The sequence below is a fragment of the Taudactylus pleione genome, unplaced genomic scaffold (genome assembly GCF_031769625.1).
Source record: "Taudactylus pleione unplaced genomic scaffold, aTauple2 ptg001607l, whole genome shotgun sequence".
Taxonomy (NCBI): domain Eukaryota; kingdom Metazoa; phylum Chordata; class Amphibia; order Anura; family Myobatrachidae; genus Taudactylus; species Taudactylus pleione.
The window spans coordinates 72,874-97,997 of record NW_028286004.1 but is presented as its reverse complement, the minus strand read 5'-3'; the positions used below and the strand labels follow the sequence as shown (position 1 = coordinate 97,997).

The following is a 25,124-nucleotide window of genomic DNA, read 5'->3' as shown; positions in this document are numbered from 1 at the left end:
ATGTCTCCGCAGAGAAGACCGGAGGCAGCCGACTGCATATACCCGCGGGTCACAGCAAGTGGTGACCCGCGTCTTACCCGATCCCCGGCGCTCCGGCAGCAGTCGTGGGAGTCCCCAGAGCCCGTGCTAGTACAGACTCTGGGATCCCGCTGCGATCCCCAGATCTGTACTGGCATCATGGCGCCAGCGGGGTGTAGAAGCGGCAGCTTGGACGTCCAATGCTGTCGCTTTGAGAAGTAAAAAAATAAATTAAAACTCCAAATAAAATAAGCTAAGCAGCTCCCCTGCGCTAAGGGTGACACAACTCCGTCCGGGCACCAACTAAAACTGAGGTGCCTGTGGCTCTATACCCCTGTGGCGGGGTATAGAGGATGGACCCAGTGCATCCTGGGAGCAGCAAAAGCTTTAACTGAATGGTGCCCGTGGATCCAGATCCAGCTATACCCCAAGGTCAAACCTGTGGAACCCCTATGTACCCTGAAGTTATAATACGTACATTGGGTTCACCCAACACTGTCTATGTTGCAGTGAGAGCAGAGATCGTCACATAGTGGTCCTACAGAGGGCTGAACAAAAGATAACAAAGATCTGTGTGATAATCGCAATGGAATTTGTGATCTCACAGGCAGCAAGTATTTGCTTTCTGATGAAGTGGTAATGAGAAAAAATGGAAAATGGCCACTCAGATAGAGCTGCAGAGAATTAAATAGTGCATCCAAGTAGTAGAACTGATAAGTCTAGTGCGCCCAGTAGTGTGAGTCCCAGCTACCCAGTCACATTGCTACTGTGACTCCTAATTGTACCTGGGGACACCCTTCCAGTTACAACCATCTTCAGCATCCAGCTCTGCAGACAGATGAAACACCAGGATAGCCCTATGACCTATATGAGACACATGACAAAAAAGAAATAGAAGTACTCTTTGGTGGGGGGGCGCTCAAATTTATGATATGATTGAGCAGTTAAAACGTAACATTTAATAATTGCATGTAAGAAATATGTAGGTAATAAGACTTCAAATCAAAAAACCTGTAAAACACAGGAAAATTAAAGCAAACCAAAAGAAAAAGGGTTCAAAATACTATAAACATTCACAATCCAAGAGAAAACATAGTATGCATAGTAAAATTGCTAGTAAATAAAACATGAGATCGTAGTACTGTTATTACATAACAATAACACAGTAACTCTTTAGTATGTATCATGGGTCTTCTTATAAGAGCTATGAGTACTGATGAGAAGCCAGGTACCAGGAAGGAGGAAATAAATTCTTCAGTTGTTGCTGTAACTGGATCAGAAGGTATAAAGGTGCCCATCCACTATACAATTATATTTAGAAGTTATATTTTAGCCTCATCTGACCAATGATAGTTCATAAATTGTTTGCAAATAGTTTACAAAAATGTCTAAAATGACCAGCGATGCGCTTGTCCGCTGGTCGTTTAGACATCTATCATCGTGCAAACATGCTGGTCAACCTGACTATGTCAGGTTGAGCATGTTTGCAGATGATTGATGAGCAGTCGTCCAGTGCAGGCTCATAACAGACTGACGACTGCACGATTACAATGTCGTAATCGTGCAGTCGTTTTCATGTCTGCTAGTGGATGGGCACCTTAAGAGTGGGTAAGTTATTGGAATTCCGAGTAAGTAGTCACTTATATGAATACATGTTAAACCAGCCACTGTGAAGAGAGCCCGTTGACAGAGTATGAACTACACAGACGCATGGCTTGAAGCCCCGAGATTTCACTTACATATCTTTCGAATAGTGACAGGTCAAATCATACATCAACCATTTAATTGAGGCAAAGGTGCACAGGGTGTTTGACCCACAACACTGCTTCTAATGTGACACAAGCAAAGGGATTGACTCAAGTTCTCTTCAGAAGCTTAGATAGGGTTGCCAACGGGGTCCCACTGCCACATGGATAGACCCAGGAGATACAGTGCCTTGCAAAAGTATTCACCCCCTTAGCATTTTTCATGTTTTGTTGCCTCACAACCTGGAATTAAAATGGATTGTTTGAAGGTGTGCATCATTTAATTCACACATGCCTACAATTGTGAAGTTGTGTTTTTTTGTATTGTGAATCAAACAACATTTTGGACATAACAGAAAACGTCAGCGAGCATTACTATTCACCCCCCTAAAGTCAGTACTTTGTCGATGTTACGAGGGAGATTTGGTCTGGCTTTCTACTAAGAATATCAAGCTACGCCAGCCTACTCATAAATTGGGACCTAGATTCATCGGGCCTTTTCGCATCATTGCTCAAGTGAATCCCGTTGCTTTCAAGTTGCAACTACCCAATTCTTTACGTATTAAGAACACTTTTCATTGCTCTCTCCTCAAACCGTTTTGTTCTTCCACAAGATTTGGAAGTAAGCCTAGTGCCAAACCTGGTCCAGTGACTGTCCATGGTCAACAGGAATTTGTTGTTGAAAGAATTCTGGACAAGTTCCCTAGAGGTAAATTACAGTTTTTGGTTCATTGGAGGGGTTACGGCCCAGAGGAACATTCCAGGGTTTCGGAAGATGCACTCCATGCTCCCAGACTGAAAAGACTTTTCTTGCTGAAGATTCCTGATAAACCAGGTTGGCTATAATGTTACGATTATCTAGCAATTGCTAGGACCGAGATGGAGGTGTTGGAGATACGTGGCACATCGTAGAACAAACACAAGAAGTATAGTTAAATCATGGCAGTTTACTAAATAAATGATATGATGGACCAGTGAAAACACAACATGTCAATGGTGCAATAAGGAGCTGAAACCATAGGACAGTCAATAGAATACACTGTAGGTTTACAGTCCAAACTAAAGTTGTTAAATGGCCAGGACGCCTAGTAGACAGCAATGCTTGCAACGTGGTGTTGAAGCAGGATTGCTATTTGGCCTGAAAGGCCTACTAGAATGCGGTGCTTGAAACGTGGTATTGAAGCAGGATTGCTGTATGGCCTGAAGGGCCTAGTAGACAGCGTAGCTAGCTTGAACCGTGGTATAGAAGCAGGATAGCTGTATCACCTGGAGGCTCTGTAGACAGCGATGCATGAACAGTGGTATAGGATAGCTGTATGGCCAGGAGGGCTCTGTAGACAGCGATGTTTGAACCGTGGTATAGAAACAGGATAGCTGTATGGCCTGGAGGGCTCAGTAGACAGCGATGCTTGAACCGTGGTATACTGATGTGCCCAGCTATAACTTGGCATCACAGCGTCATCTCTCACGCCATGCATGGCGCGCCACACACGCTATGAGTCGCGCCACAAAGAAAGTTTAGTAATGAAAAAAGTCATTACGTGTAATACAACTTTTTGCCCACCAGATGTCACTTTTCCTAAACTACATAGCGCATGCGTGTGATTTCCAATGTACCGTACGGTATGTTCTGTATCACCGCCCGATGATTGTTTGACAGAAGCGGTGATTCGGTACACTATACAGTATTACAGAGTTTTACACATGGAATCAGGAATGCACGGTATAATAAAGCGGTAGAAGAATGTCTAATACAGTTTGAAATCATTAAGCTCTGTATTACCCACTGACTGTGCGGTTGAAATCATACTGTCGGCACTGTCCCAGACTTAGACATTGTAGAGGTTTCATTACTTTACAAACTACAGAACTCTAGTAATGGGTGAAGCGTGTGGCCTAGCGGTCTAATGCCTAGTCTCGCTGCTTCTCCCCTCTTCTTGTTCCGTGGGTTCAAGACCTTGAAAATATATATTTAATTATTTTTAAAATCTTCACTTAAAATATTCAGTATTCAATACAGTACATGTGGAGCGCATGCCCAGTGCTCATTCTCTCATTCTATACAGGCCATTCACTACCAGTTTCTGCAGTTATGAAATCACTATTGTGTGGTGCAAAATTCAACGGCACTGTCAGTTTTTAATATACAGTACAGGCACATTCATAACGGCACACTAGTTGTCCTAGCAAACGGGGGATGGTGTCCTTGGCAATGGTCACTATTCGTAGCATTTTTCAAGACACTAGGGCAGAGCTGACTGCTTACAGTAAATGGATTAACAAAGCATCCTTTATTATGGTAATGAGAGGCTCTTGCTTGCTTTGGGGGAAGGGACCTGATGCACTGTGTATGACTCTCGGCCCACTGGGCATGCGCCAGAAATCCCATCGCAACCCTCCTACTGGGCATGCGCCCGTCAGAGATGGAAATTCAACAGCATACTGACTGCAGTAATATAGCCAACTAACTGCGCATGCTCATCCATATGCCATAGCATAGTGCTACATGGCGTATGGCTTGGCGCCACAGATCCCATTGTACAGGTACCCCCTCTATTTCTAATCCATCGCAGATGGCTGACAGCCACCGTAGCGCCAACCGTGTAATAGAGAGAGCTCTCTCTCATACAGATTCCACTACTACCGTACTTAGTGTGCAAGGTTGGAAGAGCATCACCATTGTCATAAGTTTGCGATGCAACGCTATTTTGAGCTTCAACGCACAGTCAGCTTGAACACAGAGAGCTCTCTCGCAGTCAGAAACCACTCTCAGACACAGTCCAAGAGACGTCGGTATAGTGTGCAAGTCCGAGACTGCATCTGCATTGTCGCATGTTTGCGTTTTAGGCGCACAGTTTGAAATACAGAGCCCTCTCTTGGCGCTACAGATCCCATTGTAACCCCTCCACTGGGCATGTGCATGGATTCCCATTGCAACCCCTCGTAGCAGACAGCCATCACAGCGCAGACATTGACGAAAGTTTTGCACTATTTAAACACAGTTTGTAATGTCTTACTTTTAAGCAGCCTTTTAAACAACAAAACTACAGTATTACAGTACAACACTACTAAAGTAGTTTCACTATAGTGTCCAGAGCAGACAGTGCCAATAAAAAAAAATATACAGTATACGGTACGGTATATTCTTTACCAGGGATCGAACCCGGGACCATAATTTTACCAAAGTGATCACCTAACCACTAGCCCACACGACAGCTACAGTGAACCGCACAGAGCGGCCTCATCCTTGTGCACTCCTCCCGCTGCTGTTTTTAATAAAAAAAAATTGTCATACTGTAATTCATCCCATCTCAGTGAAAGCTGTGCGTGTATCTAATTAATCTACAGTATCGGTTATACCGTGACAACTCGGGCAACTACTCTACTATTCAGTTACTGCACCGTACCGTATGTACAATACTGTATGTGCAGTGATTTGCATCCTGTTATAAGATCTTACTGTACGGTACAGTACTGTATGTACATTGTGACATTAAAAATACAGTATTGGTTGTGCGAACATGCAAATGCTGTGAATGTGATATCCATCCAATTTACTGTAAGTTTAACAGCATGGCATTCAGTACAAATTACAACAATGGAGCACTCGCCACCCAGCGGTTAAGCACTGTATTACATGCCGTAGCATATCCTTCGGTGAAGAATACCACGGTATTCCACAAGTCCATGGCACGACTCAGAGGCCTGCACGCCACACCACAAGTCCATGGCGCGACTCACGCCACGAGCAACAGAATAGCTGGGCAGATCTGTAGAAGCAGGATAGCTGTATAGCCTGCAGGGCTCTGTAGACAACGTTGCTTGGACCCAGGGTACTTGGGTCACTTAAAAGCCGGTGAGCAGAATACACGCAGCATGTAGAAAATATAGCTGGAAGTCTGGATGCACAGAGAACAGTTTGCATAACCAAAAGTTCCACATGAAAACTCCATAGCCGACAGGGCGGCAACAGTCCAGGAAGTTCAAATAGGATCAGCTGCCAATCAGGCAACACTAGGAGGAAACATGTGAAATCCTCTGAGGTCTGGGTCTCCTAGCAACCTAGAAGCATGGTCAGGAGCAGGAGGAATACTGGCAGGAGACAAGTCCTGGACTGGACTTATAACAGTTGAGCCACCTTTTGCGGCAGTTACAGCTGCAAGTCGCTTTGGATAAGTCTCTATGAGGTTGCCACACCTTGCCCCTGTAATTTTTGCCCATTCCTCAAGGCAAAACTGCTCCAGCTCCTTCATGTTGGATGGTTTCCGCTTGTGAACAGCAATCTTCAAGTCTGACCACAGATTCTCAATTGGATTGAGATCTGGGCTTTGACTAGGCCATTCCAATACATCTAAATGTTTACCCTTAAACCACTCGAGTGTTGCTTTAGCAGTATGTTTCGGGTCATTGTCCTGCTGGAAGGTGAACCTCTGTCCCAGTATCAAATCACAGGCAAACAGGTTTTGCTCAAGAATATCCCTGTATTTAGCACCATCCATCTTTCCCTCGACTCGAATCAGTTTCCCAGTCCATGCTGCTGAAAAACATCCCCACAGCATGATGCTGCCACCACCATGTTTCACTGTGGGGACGGTGTTCTTGGGGTAATGGCATGTGTTTGGTTTGCGCCAGATATAGTGTTTTCCTTTGTGGACGAAAAGTTATATTTTAGCCTCATCTGACCAGAGCACCTTCCTCCATACATTTGGGGAGTCGCCCACATGCCTTTTGGCAAACTCAAATCGTGTCTTCTTATTTTTATCACTAAGTAATGGCTTTTTTTCTGGCCATTCTTCCATAAAGCCCAGCTCTATGGAGTGTATGGCTTATTGTGGTCACATGCAGATACACCAGTCTCTGCTGTGGAACTCTGCAGCTCCTTCAGGGTTACCTTTGGTCTCTGTGCTGCCTCTCTGATTAATGCCCTCCTTGCCCGGGGAGTTTTGGTGGGTGGCCCTCTCTTGGCAGGCTTGTTGTGGTACCATGTTCTTTCCATTTGATGATGATGGATTTGATGGTGCTTCGGGGGATCATCAAAGATTTGGATATTTTTTATAACCCAACCCAGAATTATACTTCTCAACAACTTTGTTCCTGATTTGTTTGGAGAGCTTCTTCGTCTTCATGGTGTGATGCCTCTTGCTTAGTGGTGTTGCAGCCTCTGGGGCCTTTCAGAAAAGGTGTGTTTATACTGACAGATCATGTGACACTTAGATTTCACACAGGTGGACTTAATTTCACTAATTATGTGACTTCAGAAGGTAATTGGTTGCACCAGAACTTTGAAGGGCTTCATAGCAAAGGAGGTGATTACATATTAACATGCCAATTTTCAGAATTTTATTTATACAGATTTGTTTTTATATATATTTTTCTCATTTCACTTCACCAAATTAACTATTTTGTGCAGATCCATCACATAACATTCAGATAAAAAAAAAAGTAAATTACATTTGTAATGTAACAACAAAAAAAGGAAAAAGCCAAGGGGGTGAATACATTTGCAAGGCACTGCATGCGGTATGCTAGCGGCTCGTATGTCAGCATCAGAAGTGCAATTGGTCAAAGGGCAGGATAATTCTGCAAATTTATGACTGCATGTGCAGTAAGTGTGAGAAAATGAGAGAAAGTAAAGATGCTTAAAGACTTGGGTGCCTTTATTACATGGGTGAGCCCTAACTTGGTCCCTAATGTAAAGTCACAGGGAGCAAATTACCTTGGCAGATGGATACGTGACTTCCCAGTGGTGAGGGTGTACTTGGACTGGGGTAGTGACAAAGGTATGGTGGAAAAAGGAATGTTGAAAGGACTCACAGAATATGTGGTGTTGGGGAACGACTGGAAGTATTGACTGTCCAGTAACTGTGTGAGATTTGCCGCAAATCAAATTCTGAGATTTGATCATAATGTTGACAGTTATGACAACTGCTGAAATACAGTATCAACACATTCACAATGCTGTTGTGAAATGCCCAGATTCTGCATAGAATGGCAATAGAGGGTTAGACTACGAGAGGGAAGAGTTTGGCATTAGGGGAGGGTTAGTCTTACTTACTGCCGGGAGCAAAGCAGGATCCACTGGAAGTGAACCTGATGTCACCGCTGGACTCGGAGAAGACCACTGAAGCCGCCGTACCAGGTATGTCACCACTAGACCAACACGGACATTTTGGCGACATTCTAATCATGTGAACACTTCAGTGTCGACATGATGAACAGCGACATGGTCAATGTCGACTTTACAATCATGTTGACAATATATACCACACCTCAAAAACTACTGACTTTGCAGGTTTCATTATGGACGAGGGATGCATATAAATATATTTCCTAAATGGAACACCACAATAATGCTGGAGGTGACATTTATGAATAAATAAAAGGTTATACTAAACATTAAAATACATTCACACAGAAATGCAGAATCAGTGATAGTACACAAATAAAATCTGGTGAGCACTGTGGGCTAAAACTTCATTTTCACTTGTGACAATATCAGGGCTGTCAGATATAATGTATTTAGAGATAAAATATTCAGATAATGAGTGCTAAATGTATGACTAAAAAGGGAATAGGTGTTGCCATATGAAGGAAAAAGCTGTACACAAAGTTTGTAAAGAATGTTTGTACTAAAACAATTTCACAACTTTACAGAAATACATAATTACATTGTTCAATTACATAATTATGTAGAGAAGACAACTGAGAGAAGGATCCACTTACAAGAGGTTACAACCTAGATGTAAGAGTAAATGCGTCCTACAACAGGTGTGCTATATTTGCACAGAGGGTACATCACACAAATTGCATGATTATGTGGTTTTGTTTTACTTGCAGAGAGTTGGGCCAGGAAATAGGTGCTTATTTTTATTAGTACAATTTCCTTTAATATGCTAGGTAGAAAACGTCCCCTAAATCCATTGCAGCTAAATTTAAAATAAGTTACATTTATAGCTGTGTTCAACTTTGAAGGTGCTCAGTACAAATAAAAAATTTAAATGAAAATAAAAAATTAAATAAATTCCAAATTCATGTGATGACTTTGAACACAAAATTATCAGTGAGTAAGGCTGCTTACTAGTCATACAGTGCTGTAAACCAAGTGTTCCTTGATTGGCAGCAATGTAACACCGTGCCATGCTACATCCAGTCAGGATGTTATTAGTGAATTACTGGCTAACAGCATCCCGACAGATATATTCTCCTTTTGCGGATTGTTATGGACATGGAGAGCAGTGATGTAAGAGGATGGAGCCGGCTTCTAGCACATAAAGCAAGAAAGTCGTGGGAATACAAAAAGTAGCTATTTATTGCCTCTGGAAAAAGTAGACATTTTCAGGAACATTATTATGCTGAGACAATGCATCTACGTACTGTATGTCACACACACACACACACAATACAATTTTGGCAGACTTCGGAGCAAACAATTCAAGCCTATCACGTTTACAGACCTGAATCATAATACATGTATTTGAATTTGAAGTATATTTGTACAATACATATTAATCGATAAGGTTTAAAGAACGAGAACGGGTGGGTAAGATTTTAATTTAGAGGAAAAATAAGGAAATTTTCAACTACAGAAATTTCCAGAGACAAAATGGTCTAACGTTTGACGGCCCAGGAAAACTGGGTACTTTTGGCAGCTATGAGAGGCATTAATTTATAAAAGTGACAAACAAAATCATTATATACAGTGTACACAGATCACTTGATATTTTTCTGTAGTTTCTTCAAAGAAGTTTGCAAAGACTTTTTCATAAATGTTTGGTTGCAGGCAAGTGCACTGGTTAAAGGTCCAATATGAGTAGGCTGAATCTGCAAACATGAACCATTTTAGTATAAATTATACATATGAGACAATCGCAATTGTTATAGCGTAACTCGTAAAACATGTCTGGTGTCTGTAAGCCAAATTCAATTACCCGCACCACTTAACCTGAGTTACAAGCCTGCGGTAAGTGTCCTGGGTTATTTATTTACATCTTGCGAAAAGCCTGCAGGCTGCACTTAACGCAGATTTCAGTTCGCACCGTCCCTTGATGTTAACAAAAATCTGCAGCAAGTAGGGCTTTTGGGACTTACAGCGGCTGCCTGCGAGCAATTAATCTACAGCTCTGGGCACCTAACCCAGACCCTACGGGTCAGCTGCGGGGCTTACCCTGCAAGAAAACAAACTGTATGGATGGGTTTTGACAAGCGAGCAAAACAAAAAAGAAAATAAAATCTCTTTTGGGGGCACTCTTATATAGTTTTAAATTAGTTTAAAATGTTTATATTTAATAGGTATGCATTAAAAACTTTTTTTTTATACATAGACATATAAAATACATACACAAAAAAACATGCCAAAAAATTATTTATGAGAAATTGGGTGAAAATATTTCTTGACCACACTGCTCCAATGCAGGTGTTGATATAATATCAATTAGGCACCAATAATTGAATTATTGAGTATGAATACACCATAGTGGTCACAAGTAACCAAAAATAAATGAGAGACATATATACCCAGTCGTCCAGGTGAAACATATATAGGTAACAATTACCAGTTTTCACATTTTAATATGCAGTTCCGCAGGTATATAAGAAATATGGACTCAAAAGAAAATAGAGTATATATGTCTCTTATTTATTTTTGGTTACCTGTGAGTACTATGGTGTATTCATACTCAATAATTCAATTATTGGTGCCTAATTGATATTATATCAACACCTGCATTGGAGCAGTGTGGTCAAGAAATATTTTCGCCCAATTTCTCATAAACAACTTTTTTGCGTGTTTTTTTGTGTATGTCTTTTTTATGTCAATGTATATAAAAAAAGTTTTTAATGCACACCTATTAAATATAAACATTTTAAACTAATTTAAAACTATATAAGAGTGTCCCCAAAAGAGATTTTATTTTCTTTTTTGTTTTGCTCGCTTGTCAAAACCCATCCATGCACTCTATAAATATAAGCCCTGGGGAGCACCACCAACAAGTGAGATTTATATAATCTGATATTGTTCTATTTTTACTTTAATTATGTTGGTATACTATGTAAAAATGTCAATACTAATTATATGACCAAGTTTGGTGAAGGTATTCACTTTTGTTTTAAGAAAACAAACTGCTAATTAAATAGCTCTGGATGTGTGGCACACAGATATACAAATGTCTCATATCAATTTAATCCGTGCAGTCTCGTGTAGGGGTTTGTCACATTCGACTGATATGCATTTAGGGATTAAAAAGACACTTGGCGTGGCTCACTCGTGACAAGTGTCTCATGCCACATGGTGTATTGAGGCTGGGTGTATGAGGAAACATACTGCATATAGTAAAAAAAAAAAAAAAAAAAAAAGCAAAAAACAATTCTCACCAGGTCATGTTTGCTTGTTAAAATAACCAATAGCAATTTGGAAAATGTCACGGACTTGGAAAAATGATCAGCAGCATCACAGAGGAAGTTAAGCAGGAGATCAAATTCAGAGGGAGAGAATTTATCCTGCGATAAAAAAAAAAAAGAGCCAAATATAAATAAGCTGAATACAGTATGTCTTTGAAAAGTCGTCTTCTGGCATTTGCATGATAATTCTTGCAGGTTTTACATGCGACAAGTATAGGTGAAATTGTGGAAATAGCTCTGTACCCTTAAAAAAAGACAAACATATAGGATAACACTATAGAAGTCTATTAGTGACCACAATACAAGTATTAGGGGGTTCTTAAATTGTGTGAATTGGCTGTTCAAAGCATTTTTCAAAAACAGTGAAAAAATTATAGAAAGTCAATGTTTTTTTTGCAAAAAGTTGAGTTATGGTAAAACTTACCCTTAACTTAACTCTCTTTCTTCAAAGTCCATAGGGTCCACAGGGCGACTTGGAGGACCAGACACCAACAGCAAAGCTTTTTAATCTCAGGATGCTCCGGTCCTTCCCCTATACCCCACCCACAGCCTGTGGGCAACTCAGTTTTGTTAACAAGCCCAAGGCAGGAGCAGGATAGGAGAGAAGAAAGACTGGTACACTGAAGAATCTCACTCTCACACAGAGAAGGAAACAAGTGACCAAGAGTATAAACTCACAGAAGCCAGGTGCGTCAGGGTGGGTGCCCTGTGGACCTTATGGACTTCGAAGAAAGAGTTAACAAGGGTAAGTTTTACCATAACTCCTTTTTTTCTTCAGGGTCCATAGGGCTCCACAGGGAGACAATGGGGATGTCCCAAAGCAGTTGTTCAAGGGCTGAGCTGAGAAGAGAACCCTGCGCCTGAAGGAAGCATCCGGTGAGGCAAATGTATCAAAGCCATAGAACCTAAGAAAGGTGTGGACAGAAGACCACGTCGCCGCCTTGAATAGTTGTTCAGCAGAGGCGTCACAGTGGGCTGTCCATGAGGGACTGAAGCCGCCACAGGAAGGCCAGACTGCGTGTCAGCCTGTGAAATAGTCATGCAAATCCATCTGGCCAGAGTCTGTTAGCTGGCCATCCCTTTTTATGGAATCCATATAGGATGAAGAGGGAGTCTGATTTCCTGATGAAACTAGTATGGTCCACATAGATCTTCAGAACATGGACCACATCCAAAGAAGCCTCACCTGACGAGAGGTCTGGCGATTGAAAGGCCGGAACTACAATTTCCTCATTAAGGTGGAAAAAAGAAACCACCTTGGGAAGGAAGCCAGGGCGCGTTCTAAGAACAGCCCTGTCCCGATGAACGATCAAAAGGGGGGGAGCGTCATGAAAGCGCCCCTATATCCGATACCCTACGAGAAGATACTATGGCCAGAAGAAACCGAGTCTTTTCAGTGAACCACTTGACATCTACAGATTCTATGGGTTCGAATGCAGGTTCCTGAGGTGCGTGGAGAACCACTGACAAATCCCACAGAGCCACAGGAGGGACAACGGGGGGTTCTATACAATAGAACACCTTGCAAGAAGGTGTGAACATCTTGAAGAGGATCAATGCGCTGGAACCAGACGGAGCAGAGAAGAATTAGATACTAGGCGGAGTCCAAGATACGGTCCAGCCTGAAAAAAGGAAAGTATTCTAGAAACCATAAAAGTTCGAGGGTCATAGGTGCTAGGAGCACACCACTGGAAATATTTATGCCATATCTGGTGATAAATTCTGGCCTAGGCCAGTTTACGCGCTCAGCGCATGGTCTGGACTTCAGAGGTAGAAAATCCCTTAGCCCTTAGGAGAGATGTCTCAAGAGCCAAGCCGTTAAAGACAGGCGTGCCAGGTCCAGATGTAGACAGGGACCCTGAGACGAAATGGGATTGTAATGCCGGTGGCTGTTTGGCGGTCTGTTCAAATCCCAACACTGTGAGCCCGACAGATGGAAATCCCGACAGCATGAGATAAGTACCCTAACCCTCCTTTAGGAGTGCCTAACCCTAACCTCCCCCAGGGGTGCCTAAACCTAACCCCCCCTCCCGCACTCTAACCCTATCCCTCAAAGGGGGTGCCTAACCCTAACCCCCCTTCCCCTAGCCTAACCCCAAGTCTTCCCGGGGTGCCCTAAGCCTACCCCCCCGCCCCCCCTCGGCTAACAGGACGGCCCCCCCGTACTCACCTCGTCCTGGATTCCGCTGTCGGGATTATGACAGGCATCAGAATCTAGTCGTGGAGGAAGTTGAAGAGAAACATTTATGGAGAGACTTTGAAGGTTGGAATACCAATGGAGTCTGGGCCAAGCCGGAGCTACCAAAAGTACTGTGCCCCCTTCCTGTTAGTGGGCACTAAAATCAACTACACAGACCGCAGTGGCTGGTAAGATATAGCGCTGTATAAACCTGGCCCTTTGGAGATGTATACAAGGAGACTGGACCCAACATTCCCGGAGACCTGAATGCAGAAAATGGCTGTCGTGAGTCTCAGAGGGGGCGAAAGAGCAGCAAGAATGCAGTGGAATGGCGCCCTGAGCTGGGGGGAGGGGTTGCAGCGAGTGCCTTCTCCCCTATGCTGACATTAACCACGGGGTCCCCTGGCTGTAATTGTGCCGTGCGCCAGTGCTTATAATGCCCTGGTGGTCTATTGGATTCCTGGGCAAACCGGTGTCCACATCAGTGCCTCCGGTTTCACTACTGAGGCAAGACTACACACTAGATGGGGATCCGCCTTACCTGTCCCCTTGAGTCCCGGCTGCAGTCTGAGGTCCGAGGAGCGCTGCTAACTAGGACCCACTCAGAGCCTCGCAGGGTGTATCTAGCCGAGGCTGGTGTCAAGGCGCCGCGGAGGGGTTCAGCAGTAGTGCAGACGTTCAAAGGGCTGTCTTGCGCTGCTGCTCAGTGGTAAAATAAAAGTAAAGTATAAAAATAAGCTTGAGCTGCTTAATAGCAGCCCCACTGTTAAAATGGTGAACCAGCTACTGCCGGATACCAACGAAACTGAGTTGGCTACTGTGGGCGGAGTATAGGGGGGGGAAGGACTGGAGCATCTTGGGATTGAAAAGCTTTGCTCTTGGTGTCGGTCCTAAATCCTGACTCTAGACTATACGTAGGCATAGAAATCCCGACGCCCATCTAGATCCTGACTCTGGAATCTCGACAGACGGCTTTCCAAATGAAGGTAAGTCGGCTCCTCTTAGCCGCGGGGGGGGGGGGGGGGGATTAGGCACCCCCCAGGGAGATAGGGTTAGACGGCACCAAGAAAGGGTTAGGCTGGGGGGGGGGGGGAAGGATGAGTTAGGGTATTTCACCCGGCATCTATTCAGCCGCTGGGGTATCATACCGAACCTACACCTCCATATACCTGCCCTACATCAATTAGCCCTTTTTCCTGCACTTTGTACATTTTCACACCAAAAATGATAAGTCATTATTGGCTAAATTAAGCTAAAGGAAAAATCTTTTTGCCTATTTGCAGATGTGTCATTCTACATCTTTGCTGCTGATGCGGCATGTGACTTGCCATGCACAATACAGTATGCCAGTTCGTGTAATCATCAACACCATGCAATCCTATGGATTACGGGAGCGAACAAGACCCATGTGCCCATTCGGGGATGCAGGACTTGCAGCATGCATGCAGCGGCGGCAAAGATATAGCAGGACACATCTGTAGTCCTTAGATAGGGTGGCCCAGTGGTTCTGAAAAAAGTCCCGGCATTTTTACCTTAAAAATAGAGATTTTCCGTAACTTTTCACCTGCTCTGGAGGTGGTAAAAAGAACATTTGCATTAAATCTAATGAAGAATTATTGCATGTTAACTTGCGGACTAATTGAATAAGGTAAAATAAATGTATTTTATGCACTTTAATGAGCGAAAACGGGTTATCGTGGCTAATTGAATTACCCTAAGTCACACAGTGTAAAACTGAATGCAGTAATTTATTTAAGACAAAGTAAATAAATGTAATATATACAGTTTTGTTATCATCTAGCTCTTGAGTATTTCATGATTTGTGGAGTGCTTTTTTACTCATAGGTTAAACATTTTCATAGGCTGCGATCTACAGATGTGTCCTCATACATCTTTGCTGCAGTCGCACTAAAAAGCCCCTCTCGGCACTCCAGTTTTCATGAGACTCTTAGCACCGAGCGGCTTTTTTGTGGCTTTTGCCATAATGTGTTTGGGTTGCAACGCGATGTGACTAGAACACACTGTGCTAATTAATTTGATATGCAACACTTGTCTATCTGTGTGTGATCGAGTCTCTGAATCTGCATACAAAATGCTCCAATGCAGCGGCCACAGCTATTTTCATTCCAAGTTCTGTTGTGGTTCATATACAGACAGTCACAGGCACACACAGATATACAAGTGTTGCATATCAAATTAATCAGCACAGTGTGCTGGTGCATACTAGTCACATTGCATCCCACAGGGGACACTGGAGCTCAAGACACTGGGGTATAGACGGATGGATGAGTGGTGCTGGCACCTCCCCCTCTATCCCCCAGAAGCCCCAGTTAGAGAATTGGAGCTTGAGGATACGGGACAGAGTCAGAAGACATAAACTAAGAAGGAATCAAACAACAAAGGACGGCTAAGGTCGAATACAAACATACATAACAACAGAATGTATACAACATGTGTAACAGAACACAATAGCAGGTAAAGAAGTCCAATATCCCCTGTGGAATCAGAGAAAGGGATTTTAAGGTAAGTACCAAAATCCTATTTTCTCCTTCATCCACCAGGGGACACTGGAGCTCAAAACACTGGGGACGTCCGAAAGTTTTACTCCCCCGGGTGGGAGAGCCCCGAGAAACCTGAAAAAACCCTGAGGCCGCAAGGGTAACAAAATTACAGGTTGATATAAACACCCTGAGAGAAAGAGAGAGCCTAAGCAATAGACCATGTAATGGCTATCACAACCAGCGGTTCCATTGACTGTCCCCGGAGGTAACGAAGAACCACTACTTACTCCCAAGGAGTCCCTAGGGAGGACAAATGGAGGCATAATCAAGAAAACACTCCAAAGGATGAACTGGATACCAGAGTGAAGCAATTCCATATCTTAACCATACTGACAGTGTAGAGATCCGCACTGTCAGGAAGACCAGGCCAAGTGTGAAACCCAAGCCAGCCGGAAGGAATGCCAGAATATCTGGAAATCCTGGACACCGGAGGATTGTATCGACAGGTACAATACCATAAGATTTATGGCTGCCACAGTTTGTGGTAGGTCCCAGCAAAAGCTGATCCATGTGCTCTAATCATTCCAACGATGATAAAGCCAGGGAAGCCGTAAGACCACTGTAAGGACACAGTCAAAGACAAACGACCCAGGTCCAAGGCAAAACCAAGGACCCTGAGACAACAGGTCCGGGCAGTGAAGCATCAGGGATGGAGTATCGATGTAGAGACTCCGAAGATCCAAGTACCCCTGACATCTGGGGCAATCAGGAGCCACCAGCAGGAAAGCATCTCCGTCTCGATTGAAAACACTTCCAAAGACCTCGAGGAAGAAGGGAGACCGGAGAACACAGGTACACAAAGTGGAAGGACCACTTCACCGACAAAGAGTCGCTGAAGTTTGCTTCAGAATCCCCAGAGCTGAACTGTAACACCATAGTGTGATAAAGTCAGAAGGCCATGAGGGTCACCTCAGGGGGGCCCCCCCTGCTCACCAGGAGATGAAACCTCTCTTGGGGAAGAGACTAGTCCCCGGGATGCACATCGTGACGGCTGAGGACTCCCGCTTCCCAATGGAGAGCTCCTGAAATGAACGCTGCCGAGATGGTCGGGAGGAGACCCTCGGACTATGTCCGAATATGTGACATACCTGTCATTGCCACCCAACGAACAGTGTTGCTAAAAAGGAAGCCACTGTCCTGACCCTGTCGGACTGAACCTTTTCAGGTTCACCGGGAAACAAGAGTTATGCCAGAGTAAGTTAATTGACAGGGTGGAATCGACAGACGTCCAACTGCACTGAAAAGGATTCGATCCAGACACTGTCCCTAGCAAAGAAAACCCTGGACGAGATGGCCATAGCCACCCGGACAGGGACCGACTTGCCTCCGGAGAGAGCATCATCGTTTGAACAGTTATCCGACAGAAAAAACTCATTCCATCTGGAGATGAGCCAATTATGGAAAGGCCTGGAATGGAACTGAGCCCATTCCACCATGCATCCCAGAGTGTAAAGACATCTGTCGACTGCGCAGACAACCATGTACTCCTAATGGAAGAGAGGAGATTCCGTCTTACGCCAGAAGAATTCTCAGATTCTGAGAATCCAGCAGGGATCCTAGATGAAGAATACCCAGAGAGGGATGCAGGGAGGACTTTTTCCCCGTTGATTAAACGTCTGCACCCTGAAGAAGCCACAGTCATCCTGACCTGGCCGTAAAGTACCCCGGTGATCCCGCTAAGAGCAGGAGGCCGTCCAGGTACAGGAGCATTGGGATATACTGAACAGAAGAACTGTCAGAAAATCCAAAACGCTGGTAAACCCCTGTGGGGCTGAGGACAGTCCCAACAGGCAGAGCCCGAAAAATTGTAAGTGTTGCTGTGATACAGCAAACCTCAGCCCATGCTGAGGAAAGGTCTCTGTAAGTACCCGTAGGCACGCGTCCTGTATATCCAGTGATACCCTAAAGTCCCCAGGTTCCAAACATCGTATGATGGAGCATAGGGATTTCCTCCTGAGCCCAGGTAGCTTTAGGAACTGGTTCAGGGAATTGAGACAGAGAATAGGCCAAAGAGGACCATTCAGCCACCGCACCAGAAAGAAAACAGAACAACCAGTCCCTCACTGAGATAGTGGGGATGGCCTAATTAGCTCCGCTTACCGCAACAACTGCATAGCTTTCTGGATCTGTAAGGCCCTTGTAAAGAGGGCGTACCCTCCTACCCACGTAGCCGCGGCAACTTGACACTAATACCGGGCGAACTGAGAAAATCGGTATCTCCCAGTTGTAGGCCTGTCCCGTCAGACTGAAGAGATATCCGTAGGTTCAGAAGCAGGATCGGCTGGCAGTCCAGGCCTGCTCGGTACTGGATATGTCGGCCCTTGTAGATGCCGACAGTCTACGAAGAAACAGACCTTTAGGCTGACCCAGAGGACAAAAAAGACTTAACAGACTTAGTCTGAGGCCTTGTAGTGGGCATAGCTGAAAGCGGTAAACTTGTCGTTAGTAATACTGCCAATGTTACTACAATCTTGTCAAGGTCAGGACCAAACAATATCAACCCTAAAGATGGTATCTGCACCTCTGCATTCCCAGAGCGCAGCCATAGGGTATTACGGAGGATACAGTCGCAGCCGGAACTCTGAAAGTTAGGAGACTGGTATCCAATATAGGCATTTCCACCTATGACAACAGCATATATTACGTGAGCGACCAAATACATTTGAACCCCCGACGTGTTGGAGGGGAAAAAACGTTACAAATGCATCAACCCAATATGCAATAGTATTAACCAACCATACTATAGCCATGGTAGGATGGGTAACAACTCCTGAAAGCAAGTATACTGATTTCAGGCAGAGTTACCACCTACGGATCCGAAGAATCCGACCACGCAGGAATGGGAGGCGTAGTAACGTCTGTAATCAGACGAGTAACACGCCCATCCCCCCCAGGAGGGGCTCGTGATGACCCTCAGGGAATTTGGGACAGGAGGCCAAACACTGTTGTAACACCTCCTATCTGGCAACAGCCAGAGTCCCGCTATGCGATCCACCCGCTAGTCAGCAACAGGTAACCCGAAGGCACGCAATACTGAGGGTGTATGATACAGGTGCAGGTCAACATTCACTCTAACCAGAATGGACCTGCTACCAGCCCTAAAGCAGGGATAATAATACCTGAAATAGGCTTCCCCCCGTGTAAGAGGGAAAGAGCCCCGAACAGTACCCAGTTCACGGCAGAGCCAACTGGGAAGTAACCACAGGGCGTCAACCACGCCAATTAGCGTTTCGTAGAAAACGACATCCACCCAGGGTGGCTGTTGTGGTAATCCCTGCAAGGGGAATGACAGACTATTGTGGCACCAGGGGGAATTCATATACTGCGAAAAACCCCTGCAGGGAGCGGTAGTCTGTGTCACAGGGGAAGAGTGCAAGAAGCTGCGAGATACCCTGAGATGAAAAGGGCAGTATGGTGAAGTAACCCCAAGTGAGGTACAACAATGGGGCCCGCCCGGCGATCCGCAATTGAGAGGATCCCGAGAAAACAAACCGCCCAAGGGGGTCGTGAAAGAGGCCGGCACCAGATGACGCCACATACAGAACCCTTTATGAGTCAAATCCTCCGCACTAACACCTGCAGCACATGACTTGCAGGATAGTAAAAATGGGTGCAGTATAACGCTCTATCTCCTGGTCAGACATATCTGACCAATCTTGGCGGAAATATTAAGCAGCACTATACTGGTCCTGACTGATGCCAAAAATTAGCTGCAGGGACCCATTTTCAGCGTATGCAACACACAGTTCCATCTAAAATATGGCAACGTGCAGCACGCAACAGTATGTGACAAACCACACAAATATTAACAAGTATATAAATGTGAGGTCTCAGAACCACCCTAAGTACAGCTGTATTAGGGCAGATAAAGAAAAGGGATAGATATACACTGACAGGTGAGAGAATAAAGTACAGTCAGCACTAGCATAAGTCACATACAATGCAGATATATACATATATACATAAACATGTCATATAATATACTGCACTATTACACTGCATTCAACTGCCCAGATTCAGTGTCTGGGAAGGCTACAGCGCTGTGTACACTGACCTGATGGTGAGGTACGCAGGGGGACTGGACTCACTGCCATCCTGAGAGATTTCTGCTGCACCACAGAGATAAAATGGCCGCTGGAGACCTCAGAGGAAGCGTGGCCCGCGGAGGAAGCAGCTCAGCGACGCCAGACTATGGATACTGAAAGGCGCGCTGAGCTGAGGGGAGGAGCCGCTGTAACAGGGAAGGCTGCCTCCCCTGGCCGGCTATTAACCCCCGGGACGCCGACTCCCTGCACCGATCGTTAAGTCCCTGGTGGTCTAGTGGACACACGGGGTATGGGGGGCCCGCCGCCACTGCAGGCGCCTCCGGTCTGTCCCCTGAGACCGGAGGCACAGGACTGCATTTGAAATGCGCGGATCACCGCAAGCGGTGATCCGCGACCTTACCTGCTCCCCGTGGATCCGGCAGCAGTCCTGGGCGCCTGCAGAGTCCGGCTAGTACAGACTCTGGGGTCCCGCTGAGATCCCCAGATCTGTACTGGCGTCTCAGCGCCAGCGGGGTGACGGAGCGGCAGCTTAGACGTCCTATGGACAGTCCGACGCTGCCGCTCTGAAGAGTCCAAAGTCCATGAAAAAACTTTGTCCCTAAAAAAATAAAATAAGCTTAGGGGCTGCTAATCAGCTCCCCCTGCGCTAACGGTGACCCGACTCCGGCCGGGCACCAACTTAAACTGAGGTGCCTCTGGCTTGGGGGTGGGGTTATAGGGAGAGTGGACCCAGTGCATCCTGGGAGCTAAAAGCTTTAACTGCGTGGTGCCCGGATTTGGTTCCCAACCTATACCCCAAGGTCAACCCTGTGGACCCCCTATGGACCCTGAAGTAGAAACGGAAAATTAAAACAATGGATACATATGCATTTCAGAAAGCAATGTGGATATACCTCCCGAAATAGAAGTAGTGCAATAAGGATTGGCAGACCAGGTCTAACAAATGTAGAAGTTTATATATACTAATTCCGTGCATAGCAGAGTTAAAGCTTTCTCTCAGGCTCGTCTAGCACCGGTCCATATAGAAGGAAACAGCGAATATAGAAAAACTCCTAGGGTTTAGAGCCAAACTGACAAGAAGGAAGTACCCTACAGGAACAGATGACTGCAAGTACAGGCGTTATGTCAGAGCGTGCAGATGCACAGTGAGCTTGTCATTCGTGTACTGAATCTTAGACAAAGCGCCCGCATAGAAAAAGTGGAGCCAACCCTAACCTGCAAGTGACCAGGGATCACATGGTCTTTTGTGGACTTTCACTGATCAGTGTTCAACGTTTCCAATATGCTCATGCAGGTAGAGTACCAACAGTTTCTGCAGGACGTCAGACTGTACATTTACAACCTTGGCTTTAGACTGGAACTGTGTCAGAAAGGCCTTGTCTTGTGTAAAAAACTAGTAGAGTTGTTGGTGTGGCCACAGGTGTCTCCACTAAGATAACGCAGTCTATGACTCACCGCATGAGAACAGCGAAATATAGAATTCTTCATGTACACACATGGGAGAAGAACATATAGACTAAAGGAACTGATTCAGAGGAGAGACCAGAACATACGGCCCAATATTGGGATGTACAGTATATAAACATATACTCTACACTGGATAATAGAGACCTTCCCGGAAGGAGGGACAGAGATGAAGATATACTCTAATTAATGCATGGAGTGAACAGAGCAAGCTCCTCTTGCATCTCTCAGTTATAAAATTCCATCTAATATATGGTACCCAGATAGGGGTAAATTTTGATATTAAACTGATAGAACAGATACTACAAAGGATTTTGTTAAAAATTTGTGTACTAGTCTAGAGATTCACTCGGATTCGAACCCCAGTGGCAAAGTATGATACGGATACACAGGGCAAACTATACCCTCATCATTTCTAAGAGATAGAGAGGCCCAGCAGTACAGTGCAATATAATATTGTGCAGCATCCGCATTAAAAACAAACTAAAGCAAAATATATATTTATGAGAGTTATGGTAAGAACTTACCTTTGTTAACTCTTTCTTCAAAGTCCATAGGGTCCACAGGGAGACCTTGGGGTGTAGGTGATGGGAACCAATCCGGGCACCACGCAGTTAAAGCTTTCAGCTCCCAGGATGCACTGGGTCCACTCTCCCTATATCCCGTCCCCGAGTCAGAGGCACCTCAGTTGGTAAAAAGCCAAAGGCCAGAGGAGGATAAGAGAGAAGGAAGACTGGAACACTCAAGAGTCACACTCACAGAGTAGGAGACAAGAAACCAGAGACCGGTATGATAGCCCATATGAAGCCAGTTGTGTCAGGGCAGGTGGACCCTATGGACTTCCAAGAAAGAGTTAAAGGTAAGTCCTTACCATAATTCATTTTCTTTTTCAGGGTCCATAGGATACACAGGGAGACCTTGGGGGTGTCCCAAAGCAGTCCTTTTAAGGCAGTGTTCGCGCTGTTCAAAAAAAATTGTGGGTCCCAGGGACCCCACTTTAAAAATTGGGGTCCTACACTACTTTTTCTGGCTCCCATCACATATTATTGGGGTTGAGGACAGGCAGGAGTTGGAACAGTGCTAGGGGGTAAGTAGCAGTTGGGGTAGAGGGGGTTGGGGTAAAGCCAGGGAGAAGTTGGGGTAGAGCTGCAGCTAGAGGGGAGTGAGGGCAGGCAGGGCTTGGACCAGGGAGGGGGTAAATGCACACAGTTGTTGAGGCAGTGCTGATGGGCAAGGAGCAGGTTAGGGACAGGCAATGCTGGGTGTAGGGAGGGGACAAGGGTAGATAGCAGCTAGATCAGTACCTGGGGGGGCAAAGGGGGTTAGGTGACGTGTCGGGTCAGGATAGCAGCTGGGAGAGCACTGGGGCTAGAGAGGAGGTAAGTGTAGATAGCAGTTTGGGCAATATGGGAGGTAGAGGGGGGAAAGAGTTGTTAGCAGCTAGGGCAGTACTGGGGACAAGGAAGAGGTCAGGGGGCAGGCAATACTGGGGTTAGGGTGGGGTAAGGGTAGATAACTAGGGCAGTACTAGGGGGGCAAGGAGGGGTTAGGGGAAGGTAATACTGGGGGGCATTACTTGGATTAGGGAGGGGTTAGCATTACAGCTGGGGCAGAACTGAGGGTAAGGAGAGGGTAAGGATAGAAGCACATGGGGTACAATTGATGCAGTTATCAGTCCTCCGAATGCACCCTTCTACTGCCCCTATGTAGGAATGGTACCTTAAGTAGCGGCTCTCGAGCAGTTTCTTCTTATCCACAATGTCTGGCTGGGTGCAGCGATATGGCGTGGTGTCTGCCGCGCGGCAATTGGCTGCAGGGCGCGCTGTAATTGGTCGCAGGGCGCGCCAATTGGCTGCAGGGCGTGCCGCGGCAGGGATTGGCCGGGGAGATGACAGACACGCAGGGATTGGCAGGTGAGACGACTGCAGCAGACACAGCAGCAGCGCGTCCTGCAGGACCCGAGCAGTTTTTAAAACTGGGTCCCCAGGTTGCTGTAGTGCGTAAAAACGCGCTATAGCGCGTATTTTGCGAACCCTGTAAGGGTGGGGACGCTCCTACACTGAGAGGAGATTCCGGCACCCAAAGGAAGCACCCTGAGAGGCAAAGGTATTAAACGCATAGAACCTTAGAAAGGTCTGGGCAGAAGTCCACGTGGCAGCCTTACAAAGCTGAACAGCCGAGGCGCCACCGCGAGTTACCTACGAGGGACCCACAGACTGAGTAGAATGAGCCTTAACAAAAGCTTCTACTATAGTCATACAAAGCCATCTAGCCAATGTTTGTTTATTGGCTGGCCATCCCTTCTTGTGAAAGCCATAGAGCACAAACAAGGAGTCTGATTTCCGAAGAGAACTGGTACGGTCCACATAAATCCTGAGGGAGCGGACCACATCCAATGAGGCCTCACCTGCCGAGAGGTCTGGTGATAGAAAGGCCGGTACTATAATTTCTTGATTAATATGGAAACTAGAAACCAGTTAAGGAAGGAACTCAGGGCGAGTACGAAGCACCGCCCCTGTCCTGTTGAAATATCAGAAAAGGAGGACGACAGGAGAGCGCTCCCAATTCTGACACCCTCCAGGAAGATGCAATAGCCAGAAGAAAGAGTCTTAGCTGTTAACCACTTAAATTGCACTGAATCCAGTGGTTCAAATGGAGGACCCTGGAGGGCCCGAAGAACTACTGACAAATCCCAAGGAGCCAATGGGGGGGGGGGACGGACAAAGGGAGGTTGAATCCAGAGGACACCCTGGAGGAAGATGTGGATATCCAGAAGCGGTGCAATTCTACGTTGGAACCACACTGACAGTGCAGAGACATGCACTTTCAACGAGGCCACGTGTAGGCAGAGGTCCAATCCAGCTTGAAGGAATACCAAGATTCTGGAAATTCGAAACACCGGAGGGTCGTAATCTCTTGTAAGACACCTCTGGAAATATGTATGCCACACTCTGTGGTAGGTCCTGGCGGAGGCAGGCTTACGCACTCTAAGCATCGTGTTGACGACCGAGCTAGAGAATCTGAGACAACAGGTCCAGACGTTGAGGCATCGAGTGTCGATGGAGAGACTCCAAAGATCTGAGTACTAAAGACGTCTGGGTCAAGCTGGAGCCACCAGCAGCACAGTGACTCAGTCTTGTTTGAACTTCCGAAGAAGCAGGGAGACTGGAGGAAATATGTACACAAACCCGAAGGTTGCTGACCATTGGTGAAAATGTCATTACAATAGCCCCATTACAAATATATTTACTGATAAAAATGTTGATGTGTTCAATACTTCAGGAGAGGTCGTGTGTAGGAACCTCTATGAATAGAGCTACTAAGTATAGTAGTCTGAAGATTTATGGTGCCTGCCATTCATCTGTAAAACAGGCACTATATAGAGATATTAGCCAGATGTTGGTAATGCTCTAAACCTGGTGGGTTCTGAACCCTGGTCAGGGAGGATTACTTTACAGCCGGCAGCTGTGTCGCAGAGGTATACTGCAGCACTATGAGAAAAAGTTTTCAGCCGGCTCTGCATTTTAGGTACTCTGGCCAGGAACAGGAACAACTGACCCCTTGAATCAGGTGCCAGTGCCTCTCTCACATAGGACAGCGGCGCGGCAGAGAAGACTTGACAGCCGTTTGCTGGCGGCTGTATGCACTCGGTTATGGAGGAAATGGAGGGTGCCTACGCGTGGGGTGCGTGCCAACCGGAGAGTGCATAGCGGGA

The 25,124-nt window shown here is 45.7% G+C and overlaps 1 protein-coding gene and 1 pseudogene across 4 annotated transcripts in view; both read right to left on the bottom strand.

Annotated features, from left to right (window-relative positions):
• Nucleotides 1-8,383: 8,383 nt before the first annotated feature.
• Nucleotides 8,384-25,124, bottom strand: part of FANCE (FA complementation group E) — an 87,545-nt gene continuing 70,804 nt past the window's right edge. The window contains exons 6-7 of one of the 4 annotated variants that reach the window (XM_088464182.1): nt 11,133-11,258; nt 8,384-9,584 (exon numbers count right to left, since the gene is read on the bottom strand). In XM_088464182.1, coding sequence (XP_088320308.1) covers nt 9,474-9,584; nt 11,133-11,258 — 237 coding nt within the window. In that variant the 3' untranslated portion in view covers nt 8,384-9,473. The remainder of the gene's footprint in view (nt 9,585-11,132; nt 11,259-25,124) is intronic. The other 3 variants (XM_088464178.1, XM_088464177.1, XM_088464179.1) reach the window with 3 other exon arrangements.
• Nucleotides 21,582-21,738, bottom strand: LOC148442125 (U2 spliceosomal RNA; annotated as a pseudogene).